Raw genomic sequence first — 22,453 nt, forward strand, 5'->3', positions numbered from 1 at the left:
TAATCTCAACATGCAACCGTATCGTGTGCTGAAGAAGTTCATCCTACTCCTACCTGGATCTGAGGACCTGAGGCCCTGAACAGTACGAGTAACAACTGCAGGGCTCACTCACATGCCAAATCCAGCAAGCAAACAGCAGAGAATATATGTGATCTGGCCAGAACATGCAAAAGAATATTAAGAGTACGAACCCTACACGGTTCAACCAGTTAATCACGGGTTCACGGGCGTGTTCGCGTCCAAAAATCCAACGAGATTTCAAGACGGAATGATGGCAACGCGCCAGCTCGAGCACCACATGCGCGACCCCATCTCGCGTCACCACGACCCACTATAAGCACCACTCGCCATGCACAGCTGCAGCAGCAGCAGCACGAGCAGCTCGATCGCAATGGCAGCTAGAGCGGCGCTCCTCCTGGCCATGAGCCTGATCCTGGCGGCCGTGGCGAGCGCTACCTACTGCCCACCGCCGCCGGCCCCGAAGCCGGGCGGCGGCCACCACGGGTCGTGCCCCCGGGACGCGCTGAAGCTGGGCGTGTGCGCCGACGTGCTGGGCCTCGTGAAGGCCAAGGTGGGCTCGCCGCCGTACCAGGGCCGGTACTGAGATTTAGGAGGTCCGGTGAAAGTAAAACTCGAGATCCTTTAATATAAATATTATAATAAATATATATATGAAATGGTATCAATAAATACTTTAAATGTATCTAAAAGCAATATTCATATCAAATTATTTATACATATTACTTTAAAAGTTTCTTCTAACATTCCTCGAAACAAAGTCACTTATGATACAGTTGATGTCAATCTCATCCAACAATTTCTTCTCAATGCATAATATTGACAAACCATTTAACCTCTCCTGAGTCATTGTTGACCTCAAATAGTTTCTCAATAACTTCAACTTTAAAAAGCTTCTTTCAGCTGATGCAATAGTCACAGGCACAGTAAATAAGAGTCGGTACAATAATATGCTCGAAAATCTCCATAACAGACATTACGCCATTTGGCAAAGTGAATTTCATAAACTTTAATTCAGAAATAAGATCATATACCTCAACATCAGATGAACCATCAAAAGAAAAAGTTTTCGCAAATTTAGTGCAATATTCTAAAATTCATTATTATTTAATGACTTCTAAGTGCTTGAGCTCAATAAAAAATCGAATATATCTTTAAACACCATGAGTTCTTCAAATTTGTTGAGATTAAATAACTTGTGATAGTGAATTAATAATTAACGGTATGGAGAATTGGAAAATTAGCAATCAAATCACATTATCACAGAAGCGAATTGACGATCTCCTACCTGATCTCCGCCTGTCCGCCATTCCGCCGAGGGGCGGCGGGCGTGCAATGCGAGCGGCAAGATGAGGCGATAGGGATAAGGGGGTGCGGTAGATGAATTCGGTCCTTTTTTAATCACGAAGTGGGCCCACCTTAACGTCACCTTTTACTGTGAACTATTGTGGGCGGGGCAGTAACAAAGGCTACCTTTTTGTGGGCCCCCACCTTAATACTATTCGGAACATAAGCATTACCCTTACCCTAAGAATTGTGTTATCGTTACTATACCTCTGGATTTGGAAGCCCGGGGCGGCCGCACACCCTGCCCCCTCCCCCCCTCCCCCTAGGGCCGGCCCTGCACCGTACCTGCCCTGCTGTTCGCTGCTGGACGGGCTCGTGGACCTGGAGGCCGCCGTGTGCCTCTGCACCGCCATCAAGGCCAACATCCTCGGCATCAACCTCAACCTTCCCATCGACCTCAGCCTCATCCTCAACAACTGCGGCAAGAGCTGCCCCAACGACTTCCACTGCGCATAGATCCGTCGATCGTGTCCGTCGCCGGCCGCGCGCGCGGTTCAGTACTCCGTGGCGTGCGTGAGATGCATGCATGATGCTTTGCTCTGTGGTTTATCTTGCTGCCGGTTCGAGCTTGTTTACTATGAATCGTTTCGTGATGCACGAGTGGTTTGCACGTATACTGGGGTGATCAGTTAACTACGTCCTGGTCATGTGATTCTTGATTTGTTCTCATGAGTCATTATCTGTTTGTATATATGGCTCGTCCCATGAATGAAGTTGAAATTTCGTTCTGGTAAAATTTAGTGTGGAATACTGGAATTCATTTGGACGTGTATACTGCCGCTACACCGTGTCTTAATAATTAAGACGGTCTAAGTCAGGAAATTGGAGGAAATAAAAGTTCACAATGTGTTCGTATACTTGCATGTGTCTTGCCTGGGGTGATCAGTTAACTTAAGATCATGTGTGGTATTTGTATTTCTTGATTTGTTCTCATGATCTATTTGTATGGTTTGTCCAACAAATAAAGCTGTAGTTTATTTCTGATAAAATTGAGTGTGGAATTCATTTGGACATGTAAGCTTACGCTACACTGCATGTAAAGATTAAATCCGAAAATTGGAGGATCGAATGAAATAATGCTCATTATGTTATGTGTTCACGTTGGGGTAGCAATCTGGATATACGCGTACATGTATCTCGAGGTGAAGTATTTAAACAAATAATTGAATGCGATGCCATTGCTTACATGCATACTTCTACTTTCGTTGCCCTTGAGTTAAAATAGTTTTCATTCCATTTCCAACATATATTATGAATGTGGTTCCATATACAGTAAGAAAAAAAGATAGTACTCCCTCCGTCCCAAATTACTATTCATTTTGTCTTTTCTAAATACATAGTTTTTGCTATGTATCTAGATATATGTTATATCTAGATACATAGCAAAAGATATGTATCAAAAAAGCCAAAACGAATAGGAATTTGGGATGGAGGGAGTACTAGTGTACTACAACAATGAGCAAGCCAAGCATATGGTCCAGACAACAGTGATAATCGTTTAGAGTTCATGAATTGCAAAAACATGCACATCTAAGAAGCTATAATTTTTACAACGGTTAAGTTGTGAAGAAGAGAAAAAGTACCATCTCGATATACAGCCAACGGGATCGTGTAGCTCTAGAAAGGGAACTCTCAATCCAGCTATATATAACTGTGAAGTTTAATCAAGTTATTGAGTGAGAAAAATCAGTGAGACAGTGACTCATAGCTCTACGCACTCCACAAAATCAATCACTCAACCTTGAACGCTCTAGTGTTCTCCACTTGGGGATTAGTGATAATGGTTCGATACAGACCACCGGGCCCAGGCGTTCTCGCTCCATTTGCTTCAGAGAATATTTCAGGTACAGACCAAACAAGCAGCGCATACTGATGTGATCTGAAGACACGCCCATGACCACGCACGCTTACGATGCTGATGAGCGATCGTTATCTGACAGGGGATGGAGGCGAGGAACCGACGCCACCCGTGAACCGGATAGCGGGCGCAGGTTCGTCGCGCCTCTCGTCCCACTTGGCCCTGCCAACCCCCCTTGTGCGCGAACATCCAAGCCAAACAACAATATAACGAAGAGTAAGGCCGTGTGCTGGGCTGCTGGCTCGCAGATCACAGGAATACCAAGCTAAACAAGTGGGATAAAAATGAAGAGGAAGATGCAATCGTCCAATACGATGGTACATACTCCAGTTATTCGGCCAGATGGATGCCGAACAGTTTTTTTTTCAATATAATGGCCATGTCTCTTGGTGCGTGGGTGGGTGCAATGGACATGAGATTTGGGATGGTTGGGTACCTGGGCTCACAATATGGCTTGTAATAAGCTCTCAGGATTTTGACATTCGTGGAAGAAAATAAGTCATAGTTTACCTATCTTAACTACCCCTCCATCCCAAATTATAAATCGTTTTGGCTCTTTTAGATTCATAGATTTTGCTATACACCTTGATATATATTATGTCTAGACGCGATGAGTCTGTTTTCTTCGGCAATCTGAAAACCATATATTCGACCTCCTCAACTATCTAAATTTGGACAGTCGAACTACGTCTTGTAAACATGAATGAATGGAGTAATTTTTATGATGATAAACTGTCTGGTAAGATTACTCCGTTCATCGTGGTTCTTTGACCAAAGCATAGTACGAAGATGTGCATACACAAAGTACATGAGATTTTTTTATGATCACTCCGTGAATTGTGCAAACTAATTATTATTATACTGTATACGATCACTCTCTCAAACAGATAGTACGTACAGATGAACACATGCCTGAACTTTTGTCTGCTCTGTGCCTCCAGCTAGCTGGTTCTGAATTCAGAGTTAGCTACACACCTTGTTCATCATATCGTGGACGGAGATAATGTGATCCTGTAATTTTTAAAGCGAGTCTGATAGACGTGAGGTGAAGCCCCCAGATCAGTTTGCAGCGGCGCCCATGTTTCCCAGCTCGCCCGCCGCGTTAGCGCTACACATGTCCAAGTGCTCACACCAAGTTTTAAGATTTTTAAGACGAGTGGCCGAGTACCGACGGAGATCAAGCCTGGAGGTGTGCACGCTGTACTCACGTCACGACGTTGTAAAACACTGATTAATTGTACTTTGCTAGGAACTCTGCTTTGTTCATTAGCGAATAGCTGGCGGTGCCAAAGCATGAATTGTTCTTATCGTTCTCACACGCACCACGACGTGTTAACCACCGAATAATTGTACTTCGTCGCGAACTCTCTCTCCTTCGTTCGTTAGCAAATATACAGAGAGCTGCGCCCCCCCCCCCCCCCCCCCCCCCCCCTCCCGCCCAAAAAAAAATCAAGCATGGATTATGCAAAAGTTGCTTTAGGATCAACGGGACGTCACGGGTGATAACACGTCGTCACATGGAAACCAGCTGGAGTGGGACTGCCGACTGCTCCATACATGATACACGTATGATGATTCAGTGAATTCAGAAATCGCATTTTTCAGAGTTTCCCAACTCAATGTATATAAGAAAACTTCCAGCCGATCACGTCTTTGTTCTTTTCACGAAATGAGAAAGACTAATAACACCAATTACTATCACTAGTCAGATCATTTGTATGCAACGATTCTACTCTACTAATACATGTCTTATTATGCAAGTATGCCTGCATTAGTGCTTGCGCAACATTTTTTGAGCATTTTTGTTAAATGGCCGAGGTTTTGTCCTTAACAATTTTTTTCCTCTGAGGTTTTTTAGTCTCATTCGGACAATCCAAGATTGAGCAAGAAAATGGATGCGCTAACGCGCAACGTGATATACACATTATGGATCAAGGGTATGAAATTGATTGACCAGTGTCAGTTTAAGAAAAAAAACAAAGTCCACTTAGTAAATAACTCCAATAAAATATCTTAATTAGACTAAAAACCCTAACCTGTTTGATAAAATTACAAACAAAAATCAATAACAGTCAGTTATTCACAAGAAATACTCAGAAATGTTGCAAATCTAGCAGTGTTAATTTGATCATGCATTATTCAAGGCACACTGAAAAATGTGAATGAACAAAGTCTACCCTTAGTTATAGATCACTGAACATGCACCAAAATTAGAACTTGGGAGTTACCAAAATTAACTTACTTAGTGACTGAGATATTAGTTTTTTATACTCCTTCCGGTGTAGGTCATCTTAGTTTTATCCTATGTCAAATTTCTCTAACTTTGATCAAATTTATAGAAAAATGTACTATCATCCACAGCACCAAATTAGTTTATTAATTCACCATAAATATGTCTTTGTGTCTTTTGTAATGAATTTATTTGGTATTTTTAATAATTTTTCTATTAAACTCAGTCAAAGTTTAATTCGGGACAAAACTGAAACAAGCTACATTTCAAAAAAAAAGAGGGAGTACATCCTAATAAGCTATATTTAGTTTGATACTAGTCTTATCTCTAGGGCTGTAGAAAAGGTTCTATTCTTAGACTATTTCTAATGCATATATAGCTAGTATCATGATATTATATCAAGACTGTAACGCCACATAAATGCCATTAAATTAATGTGTATGAATAACACCTCCTATGCATAGTATCTTCTTGTTGTTTTAGGAAGTTTTAATTGTCGTGGTACTGTGTCTATATGAGTGGACCCAAAACTTTAGATTTTGTACTAAAACATAAGATATCATACCAATACTATACAAGATACAATTTTTTGTCACTTTCCTATTTAACTGTTTTGCACATAAGAAAAAAAATCCTACCGGTACCTAAGTGACGTGCATGATACTAATGCTTAATATTGTAGTGAATTGTGACATTCTGGACTCAAATGGTAGATGTAGATATGCTGATAGCTTGCTCATGCAAACTTGATAGCTTTTGGTCACAAATGATATATGTAGAAATGTTGATATATTGCTCATAGATGCAAACTAATTGCTGTGAGACATATTAGTTTGTAGTGTTCTAATGTGCAACGTGACATTACATTGGACTAGCTACTAGCAGCTTGCTAGTTTGTATGGATGACTGGATGTTAATGCTATATGTATTATTGTGATAAATCGATGTCAATTTTTCCAACTGTTTGATGTATTGTTGTGATGACTGCATATGCCCTGGTGATACAATAATTTTGAGGCAATTACATCTGAATAGCATTGTATATATTGTGTTCCTTTGAATAATTCTCGTTGGATCGTTGGTCGGTATTTGTGTACCGTGCATCTGGTCCTTAGGCGATACAAACATGTTAGTTGGTATAGGTTTATACCGACGCCACTTATGCATCACATAGGAATAGTCGGCATAACTCTATACCGACCAACAATCAGTCGCTACAATGACTTGTACCGACCACAATGTAGTCGGCCATGTGAGGCTATAGTATAGTGGAAGTAGGGAAAATGCAGCTCCACATGTACATGTGGTTATATAAGTTATCTTAGCCCTTCATTCCTCTCACATGATATCCATCCGACCGTTAAATTTTTCACCTATCCATGATTCATCCTACCGTTGATCTTAAAATGAATGATTTAGATAGCTCATGTGGTTACATGCACATGTGAAAAATCCATGTGTTGGAAGTAGCCTTTGTTATGATGGACACTAGTACTGCAGTAAGCAGAATATGTAGCAGTAACCTAGCAGATGATGATAAGAGTCCTGACCCATCACTAGCTAGCTCTTGTCGAGTGAATTTGGCATGGTTGCTCAAGTTGCTTCTGTACTTCCACATGGGAAAGAATTGTCGTATCCCCCCAAAACAACTGGCGCGTCCAGGGACAACCAAGCAACGATCAAATCGTTCGAAGGATACACATCATGCTTTGCTGCCGCCAAGATCAAAAGCATCTCCCTCCACTCCATCGACCTGCTATAAAAACCCTGCCAAACACCCTGAGAAAACCATCCCAAAACACAGAACACGCAGTGCACAGTACTAGAACACCACCTCCTGCTCAAACCGTAGAGCAATCAATCACCAATGGCCCCCAAGCCTGCCCTCTTCCTTGCCCTCGGCCTCCTCTTCGCTGTTGCCGCCCATGGCTGCACACCCTACTGCCCCGGTCCAGTCGTCCCTACGCCGCCGGTCGTGCCGACGCCGTCCCACGGCCACGGCGGGCGCTGCCCGATCGACGCGCTGAAGCTGAGGGTGTGCGCTAACGTTCTGGGCCTCGTCAAGGTCGGCCTACCCCAATACGACCAGTGCTGCCCCCTGCTGCAGGGGCTCGTCGACCTCGACGCCGCCGTCTGCCTCTGCACCGCGATTAAGGCCGATGTCCTCGGCATCCACCTCAACTTGCCCGTCAGCCTCAACCTCATCCTCAACAAGTGCGGCAAGATTTGCCCGGCCGACTTCACCTGCCCTCAGTAAGATGGAGAGCTGATGTAGCAGAAGTACCCATCCACGGAACATACTCTCGTACTCACGCGATTCCAACTTTTACTTCATTGCTTTGCAATGGCGAGATGTTGCATGTGATCGAACAAGTTTGTTGTAATTCTTTTGCTGTATGTTTGCATGGTTCGTATACCGTTTTAAATTGCCAATAAGAAATGTTCATCTTTTTAGAGAAAGAGGAAAGAATTGTTCATGATCAGTCAGTATGTAAGAACTACATATGATCCGAACTTCTGTGACAGTGATTTTCGGAGGTTTATGTTTGATTTTGTTCTGGATTTTTTTTTTGCAAACTGAGTGGGACGCACCAGATTCAAGTACATGTCGTCTACGACATGATATGTGCTCCCACCCTACCGGAAAAAAATCTACGTAACCCCCCAAGGTAGATGGTGGCTCACTTCACCCCTAACCTGCAAAACCAGGTTTTTTACACCATAAATTAGCGAAAACCATTTATATAACCTCCTAAGGTGGTTTTGTAGCCCGGTTTTGCTGATTTGGCATACCACGTTGGATGGAAGTGACACCTTATCATTTGGGTCCACTTATCAGTTTTTTTTATTCATCCACACCTCTCTAGCTCTCTTCCCCATTCTACATATCCGTTCGCAACGCGAGAAAGCCTGGCCATGGCCGACGGAGGCCTGCCGCGCTGCACAGGGATGGGGGATGGGATGGCGTGGCGCTTCCATTTGTAGGCTCGTCGGTGCTTATTGAGCCAGCGGCGGAGGGAAGGGCAGCAGCAGGAGGAGCGCTCGCGTCATCATACCTCGATTTGCCATGGATTATCTCTACTCTTTAGCTTTCAGGCTGTGCTTCGATGAATTTTGCTGGCCCTAGCCACCGGCTACCATGGTTGGTATCTGATTTGAGCTAAGAAAGAAGAAACCACCATGGCATTAGTCACGTTGATGACCCACTCTAGTCTCCTCCCATGAAACGCTAATCCTAGCAACTAGCAAGCGGCATGCGCAGGTAGTTGGCGTGATGCTCGTTGCTCGAACTTGCAGCGCGGAGGTGGATGCACGCCAAGGAGCCAAGGAGCAAGAGAGGAGGCGACGGGCGCCGCGCGGCAGCCGAGCAGCTGTGCAGGTCCAGTGGCGGGCAGAGCAAACGGTGCTCATCGCACCACTCAGCATGGCAAGGAGGAGCCGTGCCGCAAGCCAGCTATATGGATGGCGGCGGTGCACTGCATGGGGGCGGCGCTGGGTGCCTCGGACCGGCCGGTGCGGTACCAGATGATCGGTGCGAGACTCCGTGGAGGCGCATAAATGGAGTGGTACAGTATGTCGTCGCTGGCGATAATGAGGTGGTCACAGCTCGTTGGGGACGACGCAAGCGACCAGGGTGATGAGCTTGTGGAAGCGGAGGAACACGAGGGACCAGCGGGACAGCGGCCGATCAAGCGGGACCCACGTCTCCGGGTCCATGTCAGCAATTTGGTCCACTTAGCATGCCAACATGGCTAAACCACTCTACAAAACCACTATAGGGGGTAATTTAAATGGTTTTGTAAAGGTGAGGGGTTAAAAACCCGGTTTCATACCTTAGCATGCCAACATGGCTAAACCACTCTACAAAACCACTATAGGGGGTAATTTAAATGGTTTTGTAAAGGTGAGGGGGTTAAAAACCCGGTTTCATAGTTGAGGGGGTGATGTAGTCGACCATTGATATGTAGACTTTTTCTAAAAAAACAATAAGATTGGACGGTGCCTACCGCTGTGGTTAAGACTTAGGTCCTGTTTGGCACGGCTCCACTCCTAAACTCCAGCAACTCCATCAAAAAATTCAGCCAAACACCCCAACTCCAAAACTCCATGGAGTTGCCAACTCCATGGAGCTGTAGTGCAAATGGAGGTGGAGTTCTGGAGCACCTCTTTTGCTACTCCAGAAACCTCTCTTTGAACCTCCTCGTGGAGTTGGTGGGTAATTACCCACCAATACCACTGGTTACACAAAAAAACGTTTCATTCTATTCTCCTGAGCCCCACTCACCGCCAGAGCCCCGCCCGTCGCCGCCCCCGTGGCCGGCCGGCCCCGCCGCCCGTCGCCACCCCGCCGCCCGGCGACACCCGTCGCCACCCCCGTGGCCGGCCGACCCCGCCGCCCGTCGTTGCCCGTCGCCGCTCGCCGTGCCCGTCGCCCGTCGCCGCCCGCCGCCCGTCTATTCTCCTGAGCCCCACTCGCCGCCAGAGCCCCGCCCGTCGCCGCCCCTTGCCGCCCCGTTGCCCGTCACCGCCCGTCGCCGCCCACCGCGCCCGTCGCCGCCCCAGTCGCCGCCCACCCCGCCGCCCGTGGAGGGTCTCCCGTGTGCGGCACAGTGCAGTGAAAAAAGGGGAAGAAGAAGATAGGATAGAGAGGATGACAAGTGGAGCCTTAATTGGGGGGCAACAATGGCAATCCACACTGAAATCGATATTTTTTGGAGCTGAGAGCACCCATCTAGCCAAACATCCCATTTTTGTTTTGAAGTTTTGGAGCGGAGCTGGCTCCATGTGGAGTTCTGGAGTGGAGCAGCTCCACCTGGAGTTGGAACCATGCCAAACAGGGTCTTAATAGGGCGAACATGCATGCATATATGACGACAAGCTGATTGTTTGTCTAGTCTTGAGCTTCCCTTGCTGGCTTGCTCTAATTTCACGTTTGAGTAAAATGCACCACATGTACCTTAACTTGTTCCGCTGTGATGCATTTCGGGTCCCTAAAGGGGTCCATCTAGGTCCAAAACGCGCCACGTGAGCTTCGGACGCGGATGTGGCATGACATCGTGGCGCCACGCTGACAAATATATGAAAAGAACTCCTAATTCCTGCATCTCCTCTGCTCTCGGTTCTTCCATGGCGCTCGGCGTCTGCAGCCGCGCGGCGGCCGGCAGGCCGACATGGCTCGGGGCGCCTCTTGACTCATGAGTGACAGGAAAGGTGGCTTCCGCAGTTGTGTACCTCTCTGCTGAGGCCCGCGCCGGCGAGCAAACGGGCGGACAGCGTGGGTAGGCGGCGACGTCGGCGAGCTGCGGCAGCGGGCGAGCAACACTGCTGGGATGCGTGGCTGACGAGCCATGTGGGCGGGCGAGCGATGACGGCAGGTGAGTGGACGGCGCCGGCGGGCGAGCAACACGGCCGGGATGCGTGGAAGTGGCGCGGGCGGGCAAGCAGCGCAGGAGGCGAGCTACAATGGCGGGCGAGCAAGTGAACAAGGCCGGGATGTGCGGCAGCAGCGTGGGCGGGAGAGCGCCGCGGCCGGGATGAGCGGCCAGTGAGCCGTGCAGACGGGCGAGCGGCGCGGGCGAGCCGCGAGATGCGACACGGGCGAGCGACAGGACCGGGGGGGCGCGGGTGCGCGAGCGGCGCAGGCGACGAGATGCGACGACTGTCGAGCGATGCGACCGGGAGGCGCGGTCGGCGAGCCGCACGGATGGGCGAGCGGTGCAGGGGGCGAGATGGGACGACGGGCGAGCGACGTGACCGGGAGGCGCGGTCGGTGAGCCGCGCGGGTTGGCGAATGGCGCAGACGGCAAAACCGACGACGGGCGAGCGGACGGAATTGCCGTCGAACTGCGAGGGGGCAAATGAGGCGGCGGGCGAGCTACGATGACGCGGCTGACGAGCGGAGTGGACGGGATGTGCGGAAGACGATACTGCTGTGCTCAAGGTCGTCGCCGGCCTTGTCCAAGTCGCAAACATCAATTATTCCATGGGATTGAAGCTTTCTTGCATCCACCGAGCTCGTCGTCATGCCTGTTCCTGAGGAGATGGTTTACAGAGCGGCGAGGATGTCTTCTTTAATGAGAGGGCAGAGGAGGATAACGAGAGGACCTGGACTGAACGATGATAGGAATTAGGGATTGTTTTGCATATATTTGTCAGCATGGTGCCATGGTGGCATGCCACATCCGCGTCCGAAGCGCATTTGGATTTGGATGGACCTCTTTATAGAGTTTAGGGACTTAAAAATGTATTTTAAAAATATATTTTAGAAGTTTAGGAACCTGGTTGGCACAGCAGGACAGCATGACAAGTTGAGGTACCTGTGATGCAGCATTTTACTCTTGTTCAAATCATGAGTTTCTTATATTGTTCGTCTGACCGTGGAGACTCTAATCCAAGTGCTAACTTTCATAATTCCATTCCAAACATGTTACACAAGTCAAAGCACTAACACCAAGATGTACTACAATTTAAAAGTGAGTGCCAAGTCGGAGCTCACCCCCGCCTCTTCACTGACCAACCAGGGGTCTACCGTCACCCTTGCCGCCCCCGCCTTCTCGATCGCTACCCATTGCTCGCTACCTTTCCGTCCGGAACTTCCTCTAGGTCCGTCAACACAGGTACCTCCAAGCCCGAACCCTAAAGAGTTCAATGGTGAACTCGTCAGATTTGAAGAAGGGGAAAGTTGGGAGAGAGAAAGATTCAGGTATGGGGAGATGGAAAATGCTTGGGTGTGATATAGATTTTCTCTTCAGGAATATTTTTTTTGCATTGTGTTGTGTTGTATTTTTTATTTGTTTAAAAGTGTATGAATGGGCAGCATTCCATAATCTACAACTCATAAGTCAGGTTAGACTTGGAGTAGGCCTTGGGTATTCATAATTCATACTCAAATTCACACCCACCTCAAATTTGAAGGGTATGGGTAGAAAATTATATACCATTAGAAATGGGGAGAGTAGGGTATGGGAATGGTACAATTTATTCAGAATATATATAGTATCTAGTACAAAATTAATTATCCATTGGATATGGGTGAGAACGGGGAGGGTGAAAATTGGATAATATATATTTGGATTTGGGTACGAATTGTCCATACCCTCCCAATGGTAGGCCTAACTTGGAGGGATGGGTGGTAGCTGTGCTGTGCGCAATAGTGGCTTCCAGAAAAAGAGTTGCGGTCTAGCACCTTTGATTAGCAAGGTGGTAGTGGGCAGTCGCGGATCTAGCGTTGAAGGATTGTTGTTTGGTCATGGAGGAGGTGGTGGGAGGGGGCCTCTACAAAAACGATTTCACATACGTCACGTCCTTTTTATAGCAGTAGTCGATCAGTAACGGTGATGATAGCCATGGAGCTAGTACGCTAGGGCACCTAACCTGTGGACTGCGCAGTGAGAACAAGGGAGATGATACATAATGTTGCTCGAGGTCGGAGACCATTAATTTTTGAGTCGTTGATGATGTCTATCTAGCTAGGGGTGGCTGATCAGCTAGATAGATCAGCTAGTTAAGGTTTGGCTCGTTATGGCTCATTTTCATTTGATAATGAGCCAGCTCGGCTTGGCTTGTTACAATTGACAAGCTAAAAATCGAGTTTGCCTCGGTTCGTTCGAAAGGTTCAAGCTGGTTTGTTTGGCTTTAGCTCACGAGCCAAGCATCATTCAACATTAAAGTCAAGATAAATATACTATTAACCAAAATAAAAATTTAAATGTGTCAATAATATTTTATTCTAAAAGTTTAGCTTAGGATATATTTTAAAAATAAATAACATTAATCAATAAATTGGGATAATATAGGTGTTTGGAAACTCAAAGTAAACTTAATTAGCACTATATTTGACTTACATGTTGAATAACAAATTTATTTTAACCAAATAATAGTAATACAATTGTATTCATAAAGAAAAAGTTTGGTGTTATCATCTTTGTCGAGCTTAATATAAGCCAATTGAACACCACACGAGAGGTTTAGAACCGGGAGAGGTTTAGAACCGGCTCATTAAGAAAACGAGTTGAAACTGAGCCTTAGCTCGACTTGTTTAAAGGTCAAGCCGACCTATGAACGAGTCGAGTCGGCTCCCGAACCTCGAACTTTTCAGCTAGTCTTATGTCCATCCTGGCTAGTTGTTTACGCGAGCACAATGATTATCTCTCGGAGCAAAATCGACCCAACTGTACTATCATATTTCTACATAAACATATCTATCGATGATATAGGAGCTAAGACCCATCAATAACTAGCTCACTGCGTAAAACTAGCATGATTGCTGATCAACTTGCTTCTGCATTTTCACATGCCAAAATGTTGTCCTGTCTCGCCCTCATAACTGGCGCATCAATGGACAACCAAGCAACGTTCAACCCCATCGAATCACACACATGCATTGCTGCATTCATGCACGCATAACGCCAAGCACGATGGCATCTTTCTCCCGTGATCGATCAGCTATAAAAAGCCATGCCAAACTCCTTGAGAAAACCATCCCAAAAACACATACGAGCACGCAGTAGCACAAGGTCACCACTATCTTACTCACGATCAGACGACTGCACTGATCACCAATGGCTGCCAAGCTCGCCCTCTTCCTGGCCCTGAGCCTCCTCTTCGCCGCCGCCGCGCACGGCTGCGCACCCTACTGCCCCGGCCCAGTCGTCCCGACGCCGTCCCACGGCCACGGCGGGCGCTGCCCGATCGACGCGCTGAAGCTAAGGGTGTGCGCCAACGTGCTGGGCCTCGTCAAGGTCGGCCTGCCCCAGTACGACCAGTGCTGCCCCCTGCTGCAGGGGCTCGTCGACCTCGACGCCGCCGTCTGCCTCTGCACTGCGATCAAGGCCGATGTCCTCGGCATCCACCTCAACGTGCCCGTCAGCCTCAACCTCATCCTCAACAAGTGCGGCAAGATCTGCCCGGCCGACTTCACTTGCCCTCCGTAAGATGGGAGCTGATGAAATGAGCTAAACCCCATCATCCAAGGAACTAGGCTTGGGTCCTATTTCGCGATTCCGATACTTCATTTCTTCCAACGGCGACATGTCTGCTGGGCTATTGCACAATCAATAAGTTTGTTATAAATTCTTTCACTGTACCTTCGATTTGTACACTTGTATGGAGTTGTACCATTTTTAATTGTCGATAAGAAATGCTCACTTTTTCTTGGGAGAAAGAGGAAAGAAATATTCATGGTCAATTACACGTATATGCTGCACGTCGGTTATATTTATGTCTACCCAAATATTCTACATGGTGAGGAACCAAAATTTGGTATAAGCACCAGATTTTGGTATCTCATCTATTTGCAAAAAAGTTAAAAACGCATACGCCCCTATAATACACATGCTGACATGCACACCTATCACTTTGAGCACCTTCAAAGAGATTGGACCACGAAGTCACGCCAGCTCTCTACGAGGAGTCACTACTATAGAAATGACCTTTCGTCCAGCACCTTAGTACTGGTTGGAATTAGACCCGGTACTAATGTGAGCATTAGTACTGGGTCTAACGTATAGTTCCCCGTGACCCCTTTTAGTACCGGGTGTTACCCCGTGGGTGGAGGGCGGCGGGCGACGGGGCGAAGGTGGGAGGGCGGGGCGGCGACGGGGTGAAGGCGGGAGGGCGGGGCGGCGACGGGGCTGGCCGGGGGCGGGCGGATGCCGGTGGGAGGAGGCGGGTGGGAGGGCGGTAGGGCCGGGCGGGATTTTATTATTTTTATTTTTTAATACCCCTTTAGCACCGGTTATTTCAACCAGTACTAAAGGCCCCCCTTTAGTACCGAACTAGTAGTACCGGTGGCACAACCGGTACTAAAGGGGGTTTATAACCGGTAGAAAAGGCTATTTCCTTAGTAGTGACGTCACCTACCATTGAAAGAATAATGTTGTTTACTCCTAAAATAAATCCATGCTATGTTGAGGACTCTAAATTTATGCATAGTTTGCCCATCTTACTATTACTAATTGGAGGCTCCTTTTGAATCCTCCACATGAAGGCACCTAGGAATCCTAGATGGACACTGTAGAAAAAGAGATAACTACTACAAATTCTCTCAAAAAAGCAAAACATCTTGCCTTCAATTTGGTAGCTCAAATCATCATAGCCATTGGATCTATTATAATTTTTTAAAAAATTACCCACCTATGCTATTATGAAAATAGCCTAAAGGAACCCCTAAATCTATATCTAAATTACCCACCATTGCTATTATATAAAATAAACTAAAATAATCCCCTTATATTCATGCAAATTATCCACTTATGCCATTATAAAAAAACTTAAAATAACCCCCTAAATTTTCATTTAAATTGCGCACCATAACATTATATGAAATAATTTAAAGTGGCTCCTTAAATTTGCATCAAAATTACCCACATTTGTCATTATTAAAAATTTGAATCCAAATTACTTTCATTAAAAAATATAACCAGAGGTATGCAAATGTACGATTTTAAATTGTCTATTTCTTACACTGCTGGTGTAGAACATAATAATCAAGGTATACACACATGATGTGTCACCATTTATAAATATATAGAGAAAGTGATTAGAATACAGATTTTCATGTTAAAATATACCTCAAACATAGAGTTCATTAAATAAATTAAAGCGCATACCTGCAATGCAAAATGAAAAAAAAATAAAGATTACAAATGTGGATGAAAATATTATATATAGAGTAATTACTAACTAAAGTCTATCACAATTGGTTGAAGATAATAGAATTATATCTATATAAGTATTGTATCAGAATATTTAACAAATGAGAGAGCTCAAGGCAACCATTTTGATTTCTAGCTATGTGTCCATTTTTTTAATTGGAAACTCCACATTAATTTTCAGAAGATGCACTAGGGAAAAAGATAAATACTAGAAATTCTCACAAAAATAAAAACATATGGGCATCAAACCTGTAGACTCTAATAATCATAGCCATTGATCTATTAGATTTTCTTAAAGACAATTAGGCTTTCATTCTAAAGTAAACTTCTAAACCGATATCTAAATTACCCACCTTTTCATTATGAAAAACAATTAAAGTAACCACATAATCTTCATCTAAATTATCTATACATATCAATATAAAAATAACTTAAAATGCCCTTCTAAATTTGTATCAAAATTACCCACCTATGTCATTATTAAAAATAACCTAAAGTAAACATCTTAATCTTAATCTAATTATCTATATGTTCGTTATACAGAAATGTTCAAAAGTAAACAAATATATGATTCTAAAATTACCTATTTCTATCGTTATTAATATAGAAATACTAAGTTAAGGTATATACGCATGATGTATGTCACTGCGTAAACCAATTATATGGGAGAAAGCAATGAAAAATACTGATCTTCGTGTTAAAGACAATGTATGGATGTGCATTGTAAAGTGAAAAAAATATGAATGTGAATGAAAAAGTATATAGAGTATTTACTAATTAAAAGTCAATCACAACTGAAGTATTGTGTTAGAATATTAAACAAGTGAGAGAGTCGTAGATAAATATTTTTGATTAGTAGTTAGGGATCTAATTTTTAAATAACTTTCTAATACAATAATTTTTAAATTTATTAGCCCATGAAGGAACATGGGTTGATGAACTAGTGGTAATAATTGTTATAATGGATGGTTAAAAGAAGCAACTACTTTTGTGGACGGATTTCAATAATTGTTATAATTGAATTATGTGAAATTTTGTCGACGGATACTTATGAATTTAAGAAATGCAAGCCTGCCAAGGTATTCAAAGTACCATTTATTTCTATTTGTTACATGGACAAAAGCAGGAATATCTATATTAATCATCTCGGAGTGGTGAGGACTCCCACCGATTTAAAATCTACGGAATGGTAATTATCCCTCAAGAACTTTTTGCTCTCACCGGCACTTGATTTTGTGAGCTACAAGTAAATATGAAGTTGACACTTCATGAGGTAAGAAAACATCAACATTTGCTCCGCAAAAAAGGAAAAAAGAATCAACATTCATTTTTTTACAATTCAAGAACAATAAGTTTGTGTTAGAGTTCGGATGACCTTTTTGTGTAATTTCAAGTACTTTTGGGGTGAGTTTAGTCCAGACAAGGCCAGTTTTTCGTGCAATGCTACATTAATTTTGAGTCGTGCATATCGAATTGGAGATAAAAAATCATAGGTATTATATAGAGACACTGCCAAAAATATATGATGCTTAGGACTACTGTAAAAGATATTATGTTTCAAAAGAGTAAATATTATAAAAGTACTTTAACGATGGATTTATGGACATCTACATTATGTTGTTAATCTACACAATCTTTATGCCTCGATTATATATCTATGCTGAAAAGGTGGAACCGGATGAGTAGCTGCGAGCAAATCATAGCTACTCCGTCCAAATGTAGTGGTAAGGTGAACATGCAGCGCTAGGCTGCATACATTTGTCTGGTGCGGACGCGCGTGTTTGGATACCTCCTGCTAAACTTTAGCACCTGTTACATCAGATGTTTGATACTAATTAGAAGTATTAAACATAATCTAATTACAAAACTAATTGCACAGATGGAATCTAATTCACGAGACGAATCTATTAAGCTTAATTAGTCCATGATTTGATAATGTGGTGCTATAGTAACCATTTGCTAATGATGGATTAATTATTCTTAATAGATTCATCTCACGAATTAGACTCCATCTGTACAATTAGCTTTGTAATTAGCTCATATTTAGCCCTTCTAATTAGTATCCGAATATCCGATGTGATTCTACTAAAGTTTAGCACCTCGTACCCAAACAGCCCCTGCTCAGATGACTTTTAGACCACTGAGTTGCGTGCATTATTCATCTATATATCCTAGATTAGAGACATGGGCAGAGCCACTGCTATTTGTATAATATTTGAGCTCAGTTTCCGATGGAGCGCGTCGCGCCCATGTTATTTCACCAGCGAGTTAACACGAGTCTGGTAAGTACGGACGCTATGAAAGATCAAAACTGGAATCATGCTTATTGTGTTCAAACGATATGTCCTCATGGAAGGGGGTGTTTGGGAGACAGTAGCCCTGCTACATCGGATATTCGGATGCTAATTAGGATGACTAAATATAAGCTAATTACAAAACTAATAGCAAAACCCCTAAGCTAAATCGTGAGACGAATCTATTAAGCCTAAGTAATCCATCATTAGCGAATGGTTACTGTAGCATCACATTGTCAAGTCATGGACTAATTAGGCTTAATAGATTCGTCTCGCCATTTAGCCTAGGGGTTGTGTAATTAGTTTTATAATTAGTATATATTTAATACTCCTAATTAGTATCCAAACATCCGATGTTTAACCCCTGTCTCCCGAACACCCCTTAATTGTCCTGCAGTGAATTTGGATTTGTTCCTTAGCGAGCAAGGTTCAAAAAATATCGAGCGAATCATGCAGAGTTGCTTGCAATCAACGATTTATCACATGCAGATGCAAGATGCAACCAGCTGAAAGCATGGAGCCATGGACTGGGTGTCTGGGACTACTACTCGTGATCGCGGAGTTCATCACCGGAGACTAGTGGATTCTTTGTCTCCAGACGAGTTAGTCAATTCAGGAGTTGGCATTTTTATCGTGAGTCCTGTGAGAAAAATCCACGAGCATGCTTTGGAATAATGTCTGGGTAACTGCAGATTACCAATATGTGATCAGTTTCAATAGAATTAATGGGAACTTTTGAATAGAAATGATTCCAGCTAGCACAAATATATTTCTGCGTTTATCTGTTACAACATATGAGTCCGCCTGATGCATCAGTATAGCTAGCTCGTTGAGTGAATTTTTGACATGATTTCTCAACTTGCTTCTGTATCTCCACATGCCAAAATGTTGTCCGATCTCTCCTTTACACCTAGCGCATCCCAGGACAACCAAGCAACGGTTCAACTTGATCGAATCACACATGTATTGCTACAGTCATGCACGCATGACGCCAAGCACGAAAGCATCTCCTCCCGTGATCGATCAGCTATAAAAACCATGCCAAACACCTTGAGAAAACCATCCCAGAAGCACACGAGCAAGCAGTAGCACAGTGTCTCTCTACTCCTTGCTCGCGGCACGATCACACACTCCACACATCACCAATGGCTGCAAAGCTCGCCCTCTTCCTGGCCCTGAGCCTCCTCTTCGCCGCCGCCGCGCACGGATGCGCACCCTACTGCCCCGGCCCAGTCGTCCCGACGCCGTCCCACGGCCACGGCGGGCGCTGCCCGATCGACGCGCTGAAGCTGAGGGTGTGCGCTAACGTTCTGGGCCTCGTCAAGGTCGGCCTGCCCCAATACGACCAGTGCTGCCCCCTGCTGCAGGGGCTCGTCGACCTCGACGCCGCCGTCTGCCTCTGCACCGCGATTAAGGCCGATGTCCTCGGCATCCACCTCAACGTGCCCGTCAGCCTCAACCTCATCCTCAACAAGTGCGGCAAGATTTGCCCGGCCGACTTCACCTGCCCTCAGTAAGTTGACCCAGGAGACAGGAGCTAATCTTGCTAAAGCACGCTCCGAATGTGCGCTTGTACTCTTCCTCGCGTTTCCACATGGTGAATTGCTTGCAGCAACGACCCCGTTGTTGCACGATCGAAAGTTTGTTACCAATTCTTTCATTGTATCTTGTGATTTGATTTACTTATGTGAAATTGTATTATCATTTTTAATTGTCAAATAAGAAAAGTTCATTTTTAAAGTGATAAAAGGAGGAAAGTGTTCATTGGTTGATGGTAGATGCACAGAGTTGTGGGCAGTGGCAGCTGGTATCAGAAGTTAACTAGCACTAACTTATATCTTTTTCCGAAACACAATACATGTGCAAACATTTACATATTCACACACGTATACTTATCTCTATAAATACACGTATGCAATCCAACTCCTACGAGCACTTCCAAAACTGAGCTAGCAGATCTCTAGATTGACGAAATCACCAATATTATCTCACTGCTGATTGCCCATCAGCGTACTGTTGGAAGAATAGTGCCAGTTAATTTATCATATAAGTAAACGATGATCAAGTGATGATCCTAAAATTCCGACTGCATATAAAGTGCTAAACAAAATGTTAACATACATTTGACCTGTTGTTGAATCAATAAATGCAAAGCACGTCTGAGGTGGAATGGTTGGTGGGCTGCACTATTGAGCTAAATGGGCATGTTGGGCTGATAGTTAGCTAACTATCTTCCACAAGACAGACATATAGGAGCTAAATGGACGAGACCCACATAAACGAAAGTAGCATTATGGTCCCTTCCTAGATTTTTAGGAGGGGATGGCCTAGTTACATATAGATCGTGCGACGTGACCATCTATCGTTCTATATTTGGTTTAGAGAGACCTAATGGTGGGACCAGGCATATGCTACTCGCCACTCGGCTGCCAATGCCAACCTCGTCCGTGACCTTCCGCTCGACCTCGACTGGCCACATCGCCTCTGCCTGTCCGTCCACACACCAGGCTCCACTTCCCCAGCGCAGCGTCTTATAAACGTTATTAACAAGTGCTGTGTGATTCGTAGGATATGCACCAGTAATTTTGAAATCTAAGATCCATTGCATGGGGCGAATTTATTATGAGCTTGGAAGGTGTGTTATTTAGACATGATTTCACAACTATCGTTGAGCAAGCTACGCCCAGCTGGCAAGGCTTCTTGTGGTGGAACTTGCCTATTAGAATTGGAGTTCTCGACTCAACACTGGTACTCACATTTTTTTCTGGATTTATTTCATGTTTTAACCGGCGCTATTGGTTCAGTGGTAGGTGATGTGCCTGTCGATAATGAGGCGTAATTTTGTCAACCTCGAGTATTTGCCGGTTCAATGTTTCGGAGGTGCTCATAGGATATGTTGTACGCATGTGTACGTAGGGACGAGTGTAAGTGCGTGTATATGAGCGTCTGCGTATGTACTATGTGATAGAAAAAAATAAAACTATCGTTAAGAAGGAGAGAAATTGGAAATGTGTTCGTTATCACTTAACAAATGTAAGGCAATCAAACGGTGGCAAATAAACCCCACTAACACACGCGTTCTTTTATCCGCGGGCATGCAGCTGGTTGAAAAATTACAGAGTTGATGAGACAACATGTCAAGCCCAAGTCGAAGAAGTCCCATAAGAAGAAGACTAGAAGAGTTGTGGGTTCATTTATGCTATTCGGCCCATGGGCTTGTAACGATTCGAGGCTGCATCCTCTGTGTCTGTCTGGCTATGAACTGCTCCAATGTAGTATATTAGCAGTAGAGAAGACACTGAACAATGATCATCTTTCTCCTGCCTCTCGCCGGCGACGGTTTTATCCATCCAAACCCCTCCGTTGTGCTGCCACTGAGGAAGAGGATGGCTACAGATGCCCTCAAAAAAATAAAAGATAAAAAGAGGATGGCTACAGAACAGTAGTTGCGGTGCCGCTCGCCGGCGGGTGCATGTCCAGGTTGTATGCATATTTTTAAAGTGAATACCGTGAGTACACGATGTGGTATCGCTTATATTAACTAATTCTGCTTCGTTGACAAAACCGTACTATGTTCGTTAGCGAACAGAGCTGCAAAGTATCAAGCATGGGTTACGCGGATTTGCTTGCAATCAAACGATCTGTCAGTTCTTCGATCGTCATGTGCTATGCGGACCATACATATATTCCCTGTCTGCTGACGCTTCAGTGAATTCGCATTTCACGTGGTGTCCTCTGTGAGAATATGATTCAGTATATGTTGGTAGTTTGTTTCATCTGGCGGTCACATTGTGTATGCTGACATAAATTAAAGGCAACAACTAGAATGAAAAAGGAATTGGTATAGACCAACTTATTGAGGCGGCCGATCTGTTTCATTGCTACTCTCCATGAGTGCAGCAAATAGAGCTTCTTCATAACCAATCTACGGAAGATTAGAGTCATGAGCCATCACCACCTTGTAACATGACTGTTGGTTGATCAAGGGTGCTTCCATTGTCCCCATATGCCAAAATGTTGACCAATCTCTCGTAACAACTGGCGTATATCC

At 44.6% G+C, this 22,453-nt stretch overlaps 4 protein-coding genes across 4 annotated transcripts; all 4 read left to right on the plus strand.

Annotated features, from left to right (window-relative positions):
- Positions 1-371: 371 nt before the first annotated feature.
- Positions 372-2,313, plus strand: LOC117840227 (14 kDa proline-rich protein DC2.15). Its single transcript, XM_072290912.1, has 2 exons — positions 372-597; positions 1,632-2,313. The coding sequence occupies exons 1-2, from the start codon at positions 392-394 to the stop codon at positions 1,819-1,821; spliced, it is 396 nt and encodes a 131-aa protein (XP_072147013.1). The 5' UTR covers positions 372-391; the 3' UTR covers positions 1,822-2,313.
- Positions 2,314-7,226: 4,913 nt separating this feature from the next.
- On the plus strand, positions 7,227-7,996 carry LOC117841090 (cortical cell-delineating protein). The gene has a single exon (XM_034721664.2). The coding sequence runs from the start codon at positions 7,321-7,323 to the stop codon at positions 7,708-7,710; it is 390 nt and encodes a 129-aa protein (XP_034577555.1). The 5' UTR covers positions 7,227-7,320; the 3' UTR covers positions 7,711-7,996.
- A 5,923-nt stretch (positions 7,997-13,919) lies between these two features.
- Positions 13,920-14,649, plus strand: LOC117841092 (cortical cell-delineating protein). The gene has a single exon (XM_034721666.2). It carries the CDS (start codon positions 14,015-14,017, stop codon positions 14,384-14,386), a length of 372 nt encoding a protein of 123 aa, XP_034577557.1. The 5' UTR covers positions 13,920-14,014; the 3' UTR covers positions 14,387-14,649.
- Positions 14,650-19,468: 4,819 nt separating this feature from the next.
- LOC117841091 (cortical cell-delineating protein) lies at positions 19,469-20,151 on the plus strand. Its single transcript, XM_034721665.2, has one exon. It carries the CDS (start codon positions 19,548-19,550, stop codon positions 19,917-19,919), a length of 372 nt encoding a protein of 123 aa, XP_034577556.1. The 5' UTR covers positions 19,469-19,547; the 3' UTR covers positions 19,920-20,151.
- Positions 20,152-22,453: the final 2,302 nt, after the last annotated feature.

Source organism: Setaria viridis, chromosome 9, assembly GCF_005286985.2.
Source record: "Setaria viridis chromosome 9, Setaria_viridis_v4.0, whole genome shotgun sequence".
Lineage (NCBI taxonomy): Eukaryota > Viridiplantae > Streptophyta > Magnoliopsida > Poales > Poaceae > Setaria > Setaria viridis.